At 39.2% G+C, this 15344-nt stretch overlaps 1 protein-coding gene across 1 annotated transcript in view; it reads left to right on the top strand.

Annotated features, from left to right (window-relative positions):
* The window catches only part of CDC23 (cell division cycle 23), a 42833-nt gene that overhangs the window by 19606 nt on the left and 7883 nt on the right, over positions 1-15344 (top strand). Inside the window, exons 4-9 of the mRNA XM_003404519.4 lie at positions 1486-1528; positions 2062-2167; positions 2283-2415; positions 3932-4109; positions 4194-4291; positions 4436-4517. Coding sequence (XP_003404567.1) covers positions 1486-1528; positions 2062-2167; positions 2283-2415; positions 3932-4109; positions 4194-4291; positions 4436-4517 — 640 coding nt within the window. The remainder of the gene's footprint in view (positions 1-1485; positions 1529-2061; positions 2168-2282; positions 2416-3931; positions 4110-4193; positions 4292-4435; positions 4518-15344) is intronic.

Here is a 15344-nt window from a genome sequence, read left to right as displayed (position 1 = left end):
TAGGAAAATTACATAAAAACTTAAAGAAGAAAAAAGAAAGAAAATCTGAATATTTACTTTTTAACTTTTTATTTGAAAATAATTTCATACTGTCAGAAAAGTTCCAAGAATAAGAATACTACAAAGAACACCCATGTACCTTTTATCCAGATTCACCTTTTGTGAACATTATACCATTTAATTTTATCATTTCTCTCTCTCTCTCCATACACATATTTATAGAAACACAGTATTTTTTTTCTGTGAACCATTTGAGATTAAGTTCCAGATAACGCGGCACGTCACCCATAAAAGCTTCAATATATGTTTTCTTAGAATAAGAATATTCTAGTAAATAACCACAGTATAGTTACCAGCTTCAGTACATTTAACATTGATACCATGCTTCAATTTACTGTTGAATTCCAATTTTGTCAGTTGGCCCAGTGGTGTCTTCTATAGCATTTTTCTCCTCTAGTACAAAACTGGGAAACCCTGGTGGTGTAGTGGTTAAGTGCTACGGCTCCTAACCAAAAGGTCCGCAGTTTGAATCCTCCAGGCGCTCCTTGGAAACTCTATGGGGCAGTTCTGCTCTGTCCTATAGGGTCGCTATGAGTCGGAATCGACTCGACGGCAGTGGGTTTGGATTTTTTGGTTAGTATAATATTGAATCAGGGGTTGAATTTAGTTGTCATGTCTCTAGTCTCCTCTAACCTGGAACATTTCCACAGCCTTTTTTTTTTTTGGCCTTTTATGACATTGACAATTTTCCAAGCTTACAGTACTCCCTCCTTTTTAAAAAGAGAACATTCTTCATTTTGGATATTTCCTTATGATTTTATTCAGGTTATTTATACATACATGGCCAGAATAGTATGCAAGTGGTATGTCCTTTTCAGGGCATTGCATTTGGTAGTACATGTTATCCATTTGCCCCTCATTGCCAATGAAAATTTTGATCACCCAGTCAAGACGTCTATTTTCTCCACTGTGTAGTTACTATTATTTTCCTTGCAGTTAATAAACAATCTGTTGGGATAACTTTAAGACCATACAAATATCCTGTTCCTCATAGAAATTTCCCTTTAGATATAATATCCATTGTTAATACTCACCTGAACCACTCTTTATTATGATACTGCAAGATGATGATTTTCCAACTATAGCACAGTCTCTACATTTACCAGTCAACACTTGGCATTCTATTTTAAATAAGAGCCTTCCCGTCCTTTCATTTACTTATCTCTTTTCTCAGTGTCAGTAAAAACTCATGGATTCCTTTTGTTTTTAAACTGTTTATAATTCATTGCTCTACCTAATTATTTGGTGTTCAGATTGTCTAAGATTTGGCCAGTGGGAGCCCCTGAATGGTTATTTAAAATTAATAACCAAAAGCAGATACCATTTTGGTTGAACTTGGGCATCAAGGGTAGGATCTGTCTTCTTAGTTTTAGATTTGTTTCAGAACAAGTGAAAAAAGACCTATTTGTTGGTTTTCCCTTACAGTCTGGAGAAAAGAAGAAGGATGATGAAACAGTTGATAGCCTAGGTATGAAGTTCATTCTCTTACCTTTTGGAATAAAGCAGAGATTGCAAACTCAAATGCCAACAGGAGCCAGGAACCAGGCAGATAATGTAAATGTGTGAAGTGGGCCAAGGAGGACTTTGCAATCTGCAGAGCACATCGTTCATCTCGGCTAGCTGTCACTTGTCTCTGACTGACAGCCGCCTTTCGGGAATATGGGCCTGATGTTGTCAGGGCTTTCTTCCCTCAGCCCTGCCCTGTACCCTGCAACCTGAAGCTGGGATTTCAGATTTTTAGTTGAAACTTCTGATTTTTAAATGTTGATAACTAATTAAAAATTTTGTTAAAAATTGTGTGGGTCTAATAAAATATGACTGTAGACCAGGTATCAGTTTGTGATTTCTAGAATAAAGTAAATGGATTGTGTAAGATACCACTGGCCACTTTTGAGTATTTGCTAGAGGTTCCAGATGGTTGGTGCTTAAGGGAAAGTTGAAGCCTATGCAAATGAAGGCTGGCAACCTTCTTTTATATCAGAGACTTTGTTCCTTGCTTAGGTCCCCTGGAGAAAGGACAAGTAAAAAACGAGGCTCTTAGAGAACTCAGAGTGGAGCTCAGCAAAAAACACCAGGCTCGGGAACTTGATGGATTTGGCCTTTATTTGTAAGTGTTACAAACATTTGGAACTTTGTATAATATGTTCTTCTGAGTAGAAGGGAGATGTTAACCCAGACCCAAAGGGGTTAATTTCTCCAGCAACTGTTTCCTTCTTTCCTAGGTATGGTGTGGTGCTTCGAAAACTGGATTTGGTGAAAGAGGCCATTGATGTTTTTGTGGAGGCTACTCATGTTTTGCCTTTGCACTGGGGAGCCTGGCTAGAACTCTGTAACCTGATCACAGACAAAGAGATGGTAAATTGAGATGAGCTAAGTGAAAAACCCTCTGGTCTAAGGCTTACTAATTCTGTAATAAGGGGGCCAGGGGAGAGAGTTTTGCTAAATCTTTGACTATAGCTAGCTTTCTGCTGCTTCTCCAGTCTATTTCACTGCTGTAGGACTTAGGTGTTCAAATGTCTAGCTCTTGTTCAGTAGTTGCTGTTGGATTTGCATCCAGTCGTTAAAATTTTTTTTTATATTCCTGTTTTTATATTCAAGTTTTACTGTAACTAGTTTTATGGACTAAATGCTATTACAGTTTCCCCATTAATTCCAAAGATGCTATAGGAGAGGTTTCTCTGATACCAAGAATTGTATTAAAAACATTTTCAGGTCTCGTCAGAGCTGTCATGGGATTCCATAAAGATATGGAGATTTGTTTTTTTAATGAATTTGCTTTATAAACTACAATCATTAATCATTATTAGAGGACATTGTAGAGTTAATTTTGTCATTCTTTAGTAGTTAATGGGTACAACAACATACTTCCTTTTGTTGGTTCTGAAGACCCAAAGCCTGATTCATTCCCCTGATAATTATACATGCTAATAACTACTAAACCTGTTCTTGAAATCATATCTTAGTTTACTTGTATTCATTTATCTCTAATTGATTACTAGACTTTCATTGAAAGCCTTATTGTATTGCTGAACTTGAAATATACAAAACCAAATTTCTCACCTTGCTTACCAAATTCTCCTTCTTCTTCCGAACTTGATAGGCTCTTTCACTAGCATCACTATTTCTTAAGATGCCCAGTCTTGATGCCTCACAGTCCTATTTGTCTTGACCCTTTTTCTTATCAAGCACAAGACATTACCATGGTTACTTTCTTGTATGCAATCTCTTTCCCTTGGTTTCCTTTGCTATCTTGGTTATCATCTCATATTTGGATCACTTGTATAAGCTTTCTCATTTTCACACTACCATTTCCAAGCCATCCTGCATACTGTTTTCAAACTATCCTTAAAACACCTATGTAATCATGTCATTCTCTTCCCAAAATTTTGCATTGGTTTCCTGTTGCATTTCATTTCCAGTTGCACCATAGGACCCACCTTATTTGTTCAGTCTTATTTTTCTGTTACTTCTCAGCACATAGCCTCCCCTCAAACCAAATGAGTTTCCTCATCATACCATCCCCACACTCATCATGTTTATTTTACCTCTACTTATATTGTTGCCCTTGCCTAGAATGTTGTCTTCTTTCTCGTCCCTTCCCTTTATTCTATTCAAATTCTACCTATCCTCCAAGACTCATCTCAAATCCCATCTTTTCTTTGAAGTCTTCCCTAAGGAGGCCATTTTCCCCTATTGTGCTTGTAAGTCATATTGCTCAATTTCAGCACTTAACTGAACTGTTCTGTGCTCATTATTAGGTGCTCTAATACAATTTGAATGATAAATTCTTTGAGGCAATAAAGATAGTTCCTTGATATTCATTTGGGAGAGAGGTCAAAGTATATTAAGAATGTCTCTCTCCTACTGCCAGCTGAAGTTCCTGTCTTTGCCAGACACCTGGATGAAAGAGTTTTTTCTGGCTCATATATACACAGAGTTGCAGTTGATAGAAGAGGCCCTGCAGAAGTACCAGAATCTCATTGATGTGGGTTTCTCTAAGAGCTCATATATTGTTTCCCAAATTGCAGTTGCCTATCACAATATTAGAGGTGAGTGAATAAGGGTAACGAAATACCAACAAACCCTGAAAGGGTGCACTGCTTTGTTTTCTGAACTGTATCTCCTTTCTGCAGATATCGACAAAGCCCTCTCTATTTTTAATGAGCTAAGGAAACAAGATCCTTACAGAATTGAAAATATGGACACATTCTCCAACCTTCTTTATGTCCGGGTGAGCTGCTCCTCTTGCTTGGACTTGACTAAACCTTTTTGTGTTATAATTTCCTAGGCTGGATTGTCACCCAGTTACACTAGCTGCAAGAAAAATAATTTAGAGTTTCTTTTTCATGCTTAGATCATTTTTCTCTTCTTTTAGAGTATGAAATCGGAGTTGAGTTATTTGGCTCATAACCTCTGTGAGATTGATAAATATCGTGTAGAAACGTGCTGTGTAATTGGTAAGAGTTACTACATTTATCTTTATTGTAACTAACTCATAATGTAAAAATAACAACAGTATAAGAGTGTCAAAGGTAACAAAATTACGTACTATAGAACATCAAAGTTCAATGTTATCCTTCCCCTAAGATTGTTTGGTGAACATGACTCCAGTGAATTTTCCTGTGTGCACACTAAAAATGTATGTTTGTGTGTGTGTAGTTTGCAAAAACTAAATCATTATACATTGTACTTTATAGCTTCCTTTTTTTTAATTTAACAGTATATCTTGGCCATCTTTCCATGTTAGTACATCTAGGTTTCTTTTATTATTATTATTTTTTTTAATAATTTTTATTGTGCTCTAAGTGAAAGTTTACAAATCAAGTCAGTCTCTCACATAAAAACTTATATACACCTTGCTACATATTCCCAATTACTCTGCTCTCCATGAGACAGCCCTCTCCCTCCTTCCACTCTCTTTTCGTGACCATTTTGCCAGCTTCAAAGCCCCTCTACCCTCCCATCTCCCTGCCAGGCGGGAGATGCCAACATAGTCTCAAGTGTCCACCTGAACCAAGTAGCTCACACCTCACCAGCATCCCTCTCCAACCCATTGTCCAGTCCAATCCATGCCTCACGAGTTGGCTTCGGGAATGGTTCCTGTCGTGGGCCAACAGAAGGTCTGGGGGCCATGATAACCGGGATCCTTCTAGTCTCAGTCAGACCATTAAGCCTGGTCTTTTTATGAGAATTGGGGGTCTGCATCTCACTGATCTCCTGCTCCCTCAGGGGTTCTGTGTTGTGTTCCCTGTCAGGGCAGTCATCGGTTGTGGCCTGGCACCATCTAGTTCTTCTGGTCTCAGGATGATGTAGTCTCTGGTTCATGTAGCCCTTTCTGTCTGTTTGGCTCGTTATTATCTTGTGTTCTTCATTCTCCTTTGATCCAGGTAGGTTGAGACTCATTGATGCATCTTTGATGGCTGCTTGCTAGCGTTTAAGACCCCAGATGCCACTCTTCAAAGTGGGATGCAGAATGTTTTCTTAATAGGTTTTATTATGCCAATTGACTTAGATGTCCCCTGAAACAGTGGTCTCCAAACCCCTGCCCCTGCTTTGCTGACCTTTGAAGCATTCAGTTTATTCAGGAAACTTCTTTGGTTTGGTTTAGTCCAATTGTGCTGACCTCCTCTGTGTTGAATGTTGCCCTTCCCTTCACCTAAAGTAGTTCTTGTCTACTATCTATTTAGTAAATACCCTTCTCCCACCTTCCCTCCCTCCCCCCTCTCGTAACCACGAAAGTGTGTGTTCTTCTCAGTTTAAACTATTTCTCAAGATCTTATAATAGTGGTCTCATACAATATTTGTCCTTTTGCAACTGACTAATTTCACTCAGCATAATGCCTTCCAGGTTTCTCCATGTAATGAAATGTTTCACAGGTTCATCACTGTTCTTTATCGATGTGTAGTATTCCACTGTGTGAATATACCATAATTTATTTGTCCATTCATCCATTGATGGGCACCTTGGTTGCTTTCATCTTTTTGCTATTGTAAACAGTGCAGCGGTTAACATGGGTGTGCATATATCTGTTTGTGTAAAGGCTCTTATTTCTCTAGGATATATTCCACGGAGTGGAATTGCTGGGTCATATGGTAGTTCTATTTCTAGCTTTTTAAGTAAGCACCAAATCGATTTCCAAAGTGGTTGTACCATTTTACATTCCCGTCAGCAGTGTATAAGTGTTCCAGTCTCTCCACAGCTTCTCCAACATTTATTATTTTATGTTTTTTGGATTAGCACCAGCCTTGTTGGAGTGAGATGGAATCTCATTGTAATTTTGATATGTATTTCTCTAATGGCTAATAATTGAGAGCATTTCCTCATGTATCTGTTAGCCGCCTGAATGTCTTCTTTAGTGAAGTGTCTGTTCATATCCTTTGCCCATTTTTTAATTGGGTTGTTTGTCTTTTTGTGGTTGAGTTTTAGCAGAGTCATGTAGATTTTAGAGATCAGGTGCTGGTCAGAGATGTCATAGCTGAAAATTTTTTCCCAGTCTGTTGGTGGTCTTTTTACTATTTTGGTGAAGTCTTTGGATGAGCATAGGTGTTTGATTTTTAGGAGCTCCCGGTTATCTGGTTTCTCCTTGGCATTTTTAGTAATGTTTTGTATTCTGCTTATGCCATGTATTAGGGCTCCTAACGTTGTTCCTATTTTTTCTTCCATGATCTTTATCGTTTTAGATTTTATGTTTAGGTCTTTGATCCATTTGGAGTTAGTTTTTGTGCATGGTGTGAGGTATGGGCCCTGTTTCGTTTTTTTGCAAATGGATATCCAGTTATGCCAGCACCATTTGTCAAAAAGACTATCTTTTCGCCAATTAACTGACACTGAGCCTTTGTCAAATATCAGCTGCTTATATGTGGATGGATTTATATCTGGATTCTCAATTCTGTTCCATTGATCTATGTGTCTGTTTTTGTTAGGTTTGTATTATTTTTTATCACTGTGTAGCATTTTATTAAACAGACGTACCATCATTTTTATTTAATCATTTCCTGTTATGTAAGTTGTGGCTAGTGTTTGTTAATACAGAAACAAGAAACATTTTTGTACATGTACATTTATTTTTGCATATTATGCAACTATTTCTGTGTAATAAGTTTCTAGCAGTGAAAGGCAGGGTCAAAGATATGTATGTTTAAAACCTTAATTAAAAATTTTCTAAGAGCCTCCAGTCCTATGAAAAGAGATGAGAATGCTTGTTTCCCTGTATCAGGTTTTCTCAACATTGGCACTATTGACATTTTGAGCTGGATAATTTTTTTTTGTGAGGGGCTATGCTGTGCATTATATATATTAGTAACGTTCCTAACCTCTACCAGCTAGATGCCAATAACCCTTTCCCCCAGGTTGTGTCAACCAAAAATGTTTCCAGACATTGCTAAGTGTCTTCTGGGGGTAGAATCACCTCCAGTTGAGAACTATTGTCCTATATTCCTGGCCACGCTATGTGGCCTAATAATTGGTTGACATAGATAGATTAATGGCCTCTCCTGGAAAGAAATAAGCTTGATTCATTGTGATTAAAAGCCTAGATTCCCTGGAGATGAAAGGAAAATACTGGTTCTTGGGTCTTTGTTGACACTCTTTTACAATCATACATTTGTACCTTTCTAGATCAGAATATTGTTAATAAACTGATGGCATTTCAATTCATCATTCCTTCAGTAAATACTTCCAGTCCTTGAAGAAGTTGTGGTCTAGTATGAAAAGTAAGCATTAATAAAAATGTAGTGAGTTCTATGGGAACATAGGTAAGGGAAGGAACAAATGATCTTTTTAATATCAGGGCATTACTAATAAACCATAAAGTCCATTGAGGTGAGGGTGAAGCTCCAGTTTGCTCGCAAAACACCTATTGATCATCTTCTGTGTGCCAGGCACTGTGCTTTGTATTGGAGCACCTACCCTCATTGCCTTTTGAGGAAGACCAGTTAGAAAACAGCTGTAATTCAGTGGGTTGAGTGTTATGATTAAAGTAAACATAGACTGCTGAGGGACACATAGGAAGGGTATCCAGTCCAATCTGGGACTAAGGAAGACTTCTTGGAGAAGGTAATACTTAAAAGATGAACAGGAGTGAAAGAGTTCAAGAGACCCAGGGGAAGGGCATCGCAGTGCAGAGGCATTGAGTATGAAACAGACAATGTGCTTGAACTATAGTTCAGTGTACCTGAAGCATGGTGTGGGAGGCAGGAATGTCAATAAAGGGGCAAGATATTAAAGAGCAAGACTAGAGATAGGCAGACCAGCTAAGAAGCTGTTGCAGTAATTCATTCTAGGAGTGATGAGAGCCTAAACTGAGGTATTGACAGGAGAAATGGTGAGAGGAGTATGGATTTAGAAGCTGTTTAGGAAGTAGATCCAATAGGAGTTGGTCACTGGGTAACCAGATTGATAATAGTGCCCTCTGCGTGAAGAAACAAAATAGAGCAAGAGGAGATAATTAACAGTTCGTTTTCTAACGTATCCACTCACAGCCACTTAAAATCAAAGGAGACACATATGAAGAGTAATTTGCAGCTTAATTTAGGACTTTCTTGTTTTTTAATAATCATTTCAAGTGAACTCCTTAAATACCTGATTTTTCCCCCTAGCTTATCCTTAGTGCCCAACAAAGTTCCTGGGATACAGTCAATAAATGTTTGTTGAACTCAGCCCACCTACCTTAAAAATTAGAGGGCAGTGATGGTTCAGTGGTAGAATTCTTGCCTTCCATGCAGGAGACCCAGGTTTGATCCCCAGCCAATGCGCCTCAAGTACAGCCACCAATTGTCTGTCAGTGAAGGCTTGTGAGTTGCTATGATGCTGACCAGTCTTCGGTGGAGCTTTCAGACTAAAACAGAATAGGAAGAAAAGCTTGGTGATCTTATGAAAATCAGCCAATGAAAACCCTATGGATCACAATGGTCCAATCCTGTTGTGCTTGGGGTCACCATAAGTTGGGGGCCAAGTTGATGGCAGCTGAGATCAACACCTTAAAAGTTAAGGCCATGGAGCATTAGGTATGACAAAAAATATTCTTCAGCTTTTACATTAGAGCTAGTTTAGAGGAAGTGAGAAAGAAGAGAGAGAAGAAAAACTGAGGCCCTGAGAGAGAATGAGACAACTTTAGAGTTTGGCAAGAATCTCCCACTTGTTTAGTTTTTGTTCCACTTTTATGTCCTGATGTGGATTACTTCCTTTTGTACCCTTTCAGGTGTTAATCTCTCCGAGAGGCAACGTTTAATACATATGTATGTTTTTTCTTTAAACAGCTTATACTATATATAGTATAGCATAGTAGTTAAGAGCTTGGACTCTGGAGCCAGACTTCCCAAGTTTGAATCCTGGTTCTGCTATTAACTGTCTGTGTGATTTTGGATAAGTCACCTGACCTCCCTATGCTATAGTTTCCTCATCCTTAATTTGAGAATAATAGTGGAACATACCTCATGCAGTTGTTGGGATAAAGTAAATGAATATGTATAAAGCACTTAACCCCCCAAAAAACCCCACTGCCATCGAGTCGATTCCAACTCACAGCGGCCCTATAAAGCACTTACAGCATTGTAATTACTGAATACACTTCTGATCCAACTGGCCAAAAAATTTCATCTGTTTATCTTTGCCCAGAACTTGCCTGTCTGGCTTCTTTAACATCTCCTTTGCCATCCTGACTCTTCTAGCGGTTAGGACTTATACCTTTCTACCACTACCTCACTTCTCTTCTACTGTGTTAGAAAGGTTAACTTTTGGGCATTCTGCCTAAAGTTTGCTATTTTCTATCTCTAAGGATTGTCTGAGTCAATGGCAGAAGCACTGATATCCTTGTATAGGACATAAAACCCCTGCATCTTGCTTTTTTCTAGATGCACATGAAATTGAATTTGAGCTTTAATGATCAGGTAGGGGATACAGACAGTTGATATAGATAACTTCTCCTGAAACAAGAGAAAAGCTGGATCTGGATTTATTAAAAAAAATATGTGGAGGTTTTATTACTTGGTTGTTTTTACTAAACTGGAATCATAGGTAATTTTTCTGCAATTTGCTTTTTCACTTGACAGCATATCATGATCTCTACAAGTTAGTATATATACATCTAAATCTATGTTTTTATCCAGTTTATGTGTACACAATTTACACATAAAAGGGATTTTTTTTTTTAATTAATTTATTGTGTTTTAGGTGAAAGGTTACAGGTCAAGTCAGTCCCATACAAAAAGCCATACACACCCCGCTGTGCACTCCAAGCTGCTGTCCCCTTAATGAGACAGCACATTCCTCCTCTTCACCCTGTATTCCCATTCAACCAGCTCCTGTCCCCTTCTTCCTTCTCATCTCGCCACCAGACAGGAGTCACCTGCATAGTTTCATGTGTCTACCTGAGCCATGAAGTTCATTCTACTAGCATTACTGTCTATCTTATAGTCCAGGCCAATCCCTGTCTGTAGAGTTGGTTTCGGGAATGGTTCCAATCTTGGGCTATCAAAGGGTCCGGGGACCAAGACCTTCAGGATCCCTCCAGTCTCAGTCAGACCATTAAGCCTGGTCTTTTTATGAGAATTTGAGGTCTGCATCCCACTGCTCTCCTGCTCCTTCAGGGATTCTCTGTTGTGTTCCCTGTCACGACCTTTATCTGTTATAGCCGGGCACTATCTAGTTCTTCTGGTCTCAGGCTGATGAAGTCTCTGGTTTATGTGGCCCTTTCTATCTCTTGAGCTCATATTTACCTGTGTCTTTGGCGTTCTTCATTCTCCTTTGCTCCAGGTGGGTTGAGACCAATTTATGCATCTTAGGTGGCTACTTGCTAGTGTTTAAGACCCCAGATGCCTCTCACCAAAGTGAAATGCAGACCGTTTTCTTAACACATTTTGTTATACCAATTGACCTAGCTGTCCCCTGAAACCATGGTCCCCAGACCCCCATCCCTGCTACTCTGGCCTTCAAAGCTTTTGGTTGTATTGAGGAAATTGCTTTTGGTTTAGTCCAGTTGTATTGACTATCCCTGTGGTATGTGTCGTCCTTCCCTTCACCTAAAAAAATTTTTGTGTACTATCTAGTTAGTGAATATCCCTCTCCCTCTCTCCCCACCCTTGTAACCATCAAAGAATATTTTCTTCTGTGTTTAAACTTTATCTGGTGTTCTTGTAATAGTGGCCTCATATGATATTTGTCTATTTGCAATTGACTAATTTAACTCAGCATGATGCTTTCCAGATTGCTCCATGTTATGAAATTTTTCACACATTCATCGTTGTTTTTAATTGTTGCATAGGATTCCATTGTGTGAATATACCATAATTTATTTATCCATTCATCCATTGATGGGTACTTTGGTTGCTTCCAAGTTTTTGCTATCGTAAACAGTGCTGAAAAAATATGGGTGTTCATATATCTGTTTGTGTGAAGGCTCTTATTTCTTTAGGGTATATTTCAAGGAGTGGAATTGTTGGGTCATATGACAGTTCTATTTCTAGCTTTTTAAGGAGGCACCAAATTGATTTCCAAAGTGGCTGTACCATTTTATGTTCCCACCAGCAGTGTATAAGTGTTCCAGTCTCTCCAACCTCTCCAGCATTTATTGTTTTTTTTAATAATTTTTATTGTGCTTTAAGTGAAAGTTTACAAATCAAGTCAGTCTCTCACACAAAAACCCATATACACCTTGCTACACACTCCCAATTAATCTCTCCCTAATGAGACAGCCCGCTCTCTCCCTCCGCTCTCTCTTTTCATGTCCTTTTCGCCAGCTTCTAACCCCCTCTACCCTCTCATCTCCCCTCCAGGCAGGAGATGTCCACCCGATCCAAGAAGCTCACTCCTCACCTGCATCCCTCTTCAACCCATTGTCCAGTCCAATCCATATCTGAAGAGTTGGCTTCGGGAATGGTTCCTGTCCTGGACCAACAGAAGGTCTGGGGGCCATGACCACCGGGATCCTTCCAGTCTCAGTCAGACCATTAAGTCTGGTCTTATGAGAATTTGGGGTCTGCGTCCCACTGCTCTCCTGCTCCCTCAGGGGTTCTCTGTTGTGTTCCCTGTCAGGGCAGTCATCAGTTTATCCGGACACCATCTAGTTCTTCTGGTTTCAGGATGATGTAGTCTCTGGTTCATGTGGCCCTTTCTGTCTCTTGGGCTCGTAATCACCTTGTGTCCTTGGTGTTCTTCATTCTCCTCTGACCCAGGTGGGTTGAGACCAGTTGACAGCATTTATTATTTTGTGTTTTTTGGATTAATGCCAGCCTTGTTAGAGTGAGATGGAATCTCATTGTAGTTTGGATTTGCATTTCTCTAATGGCTGATGATCGTGAGCATTTCCTTTTTTATCTGTCTGTCTTCTTTGGTAAAGTGCCTGTTCATATCCTTTGCCCATTTTTAATTAGATTATTTGTCTTTTTGTTGTTGAGTTTTTGCAGTACCATGTAGATTTTAGAGATCAGACGCTAATCAGAAATGTCATAGCTAAAAATTTTTTCCCAATCTGTAGGTAATCTTTTTATTCTTTTGGTGAAGTCTTTGGATGAGATAGGTGTTTGACTGTTAGGAGCTTCCCGTTATCTAATTTCTCTTCTGGTGTTTGTACAATGTTAGTAGTGTTTTGTATACTGTTTATGCCATGTATTAGGGCTCCTAGCGTTGTCCCTATTTTTTCTTCCATGATCTTTATCATTTTAGATTTTATATTTAGGTCTTTGATCCATTTTAAGTTCGTTTTTCTGCATGGTGTGAGGTCTGGGTCTTGGTTCATTTTTTTGCATATGGATGTCCATTTATGCCAGCACTGTTTGTTAAAGAAACTGTCTTTTCCCCATTTAACAGACTTTGGGCCTTTTTCAAATATCAGCTGGTCATATGTGTCTGGGTTCCCAATTCTGTTCCATTGGTCTATATATCTGTTGTTGTACCAGTATCAGGCTGTTTTGACTACTGTGGCGGTATAATAGGTTCTAAAATCAGGTAGAGTGAGGCATCCCACTTTGTTCTTCTTTTTCAATAATGCTTTTCTTAAAAGGGATGTGTTTAAGTTAAATTTTCTTTTTGCTGTGTCCCTTCCCCCTTAAGTTTTTTGTGTTAGCGTGTTCTTATCGTACCACAAAGCAAAGCCAAAACCAAACCTGTTGCCATCAAGTTGAATCTGACTCAGCGACCCTGTAGGACAGAGTAGAACTACCCCATAGGGTTTCCAAGGAGCACCTGGTGGCTTTGAACTGCCAACCTTTTGGTTAGCAGCTGAGCTCTTAAGCATTGGGCGACCAGGACTCTCAACCATATTTAAAGAAAAAAAAAAAAGTATATGTAGGTATACACCTTCTCCTCACTTATTGACATGGTAAAGTTCCAAAGACCAGGTCATTATGTGTAAATCGGCATAATGCAAAAATGGGGGATGACCACATCAGATCATAAAATGGAGGATAACTACATCATTACATAATTGCGAAATTACATCATTTCGTAACTGCCAAATTACCTCATTATGTAACTGACAAATTACATCATCAAATAACTGACAAATCACTGAGAATCATGGCCTAGCCAAGTTGACACTCAGCCTTAGCCATCACAGCCAGCGTTACTCTTGCCTCACACCTTGGTGTTTGTTACTGCCAGACATATGTTGTTAATGTGTAAAATAGTTGGATAGATTTTTTACTATTGTACACTGTGAAATGTCAGATAACAAGGTAGCCAATAGGTGAGGAAGTAGACATATACATACCAAAAAAACCAAACCCACTGCTGTCGAGTTGATTCTGACTTTTAGCGACCCTATAGGACAGCGTAGAACTGCCCCACAGAGCTTCCAAGGAGCGCCACCAGGGTTTTCAGATGTATGCATATGCAGGTTTTAATGGTTGTTTGCTTTGCATTTCTCTGCATTTTACTTTTCTTTCTGAACAATACTGCCTAAAATTTTCTCATAGTCTTGGTATAGTTCTAATTCATTCTTCCTTCCTTTCTTTTTTTTTAATTTTTATTGTGCTTTAAGTGAAAGTTTACAAATGAAGTCGGTCTCTCATACAAAAATTTATAAACACGTTGCTGTATACTCCTAATTGCTCTCCCCCTAATGACACAGCACATTCCTTCCCTCCACTCTCTATTTTCATGTCCATTCGGCCAGCTTCTGACCCCCTCTACCCTCTCATCTCCCCTTTAAACAGGAGATGCTAACATAGTCTCATGTGTCTACTTGATCCAAAAAGCTCATTCTTCACTGGTATCATTGTCTATCCCGTGCTCCAGTCCAATCCCTGCCTGAAGAGTTGGCTCTGGGAATGGTTCCTGCCTTGGGCTAACAGAGGGTCTGGGGACCATGACCTCCGGGCTCCCTCTAGTCTCAGTCAGACCACTAAGTCTGGTCTTTTTATGATAATTTGGGGTCTGCATCCCACTGCTCACCTGCTTCCTCAGGGGTTCTCTGTTGTGTTCCCTGTCAGGGCAGTCATCGGTTGTAGCCAGGCACCATCTAGTTCTTCTGGTCTCAGGCTAATGTAGTCTCTGGTATATGTGGCCCTTTCTGCCTATTGGGCTCATAAGTACCTTGTGTCTTTGATGTTCTTCATTCTCCTTTGGTCCATGTAGGTTGAGACCCATTGATGCATCTTAGATGGCTGTTTGCTATCATTTAAGACCCCAGGCGCCACTCTTCAAAGTGGGATGCAGAATGTTTTCTTAATAGGTTTTATTATGCCAGTTGACTTAGATGTCCCCTGAAACCATGGTCCCCAAACCCCCGCCCCTGCTACGCTGGCCTTGAAGCATTCAGTTTATTCAGGAAACTTCTTTTGGTTTAGTCCAGTTGTGCTGACCTCACCTGTATTGTGTGTTATCTTTTCTTTCACCTAAAATAGTTCTTATCTACTATCTAATTAGTGAAAACCCCCTCCCTCCCTCCCTCCCCATTCTCATAACTATCAAAGAATATTCTCTTCTCTGTTTAAACTATTTCTCGAGTTCTTACAACAGTGTTCTTATACGATATTTGTCTTTTTGCAGATGACTAATTTCACTCAGCGTAATGCCTTCGAGATTCCTCCATGTTATTTAATGTTTCACGGATTTATCATTGTTCTTATTCCTGAGTAGTTTATCTTCTTGGGGGCTACTGTAAATGGTGTTGATTTGGTGATTTCCTCTCTGATGTTCTTTTTGTTGGAGTAGAGGAATCCAACTGACTTTTGTATGTTTATCTTGTATCCTGATACTCTGCTGAACTCTTAGTTTCAGTAGTTTTTTTGAGGATTCTTTGGGTTTTCTGTATATAAGATCATGTCATCTACAAATAGAGATACTT

The sequence above is a fragment of the Loxodonta africana genome, chromosome 2 (genome assembly GCF_030014295.1).
Source record: "Loxodonta africana isolate mLoxAfr1 chromosome 2, mLoxAfr1.hap2, whole genome shotgun sequence".
In the NCBI taxonomy this organism is placed as follows: Eukaryota; Metazoa; Chordata; class Mammalia; order Proboscidea; family Elephantidae; genus Loxodonta; species Loxodonta africana.
Note: the sequence above shows the minus strand (reverse complement) of the source record. Positions and strands in the feature narration are given on the sequence as shown.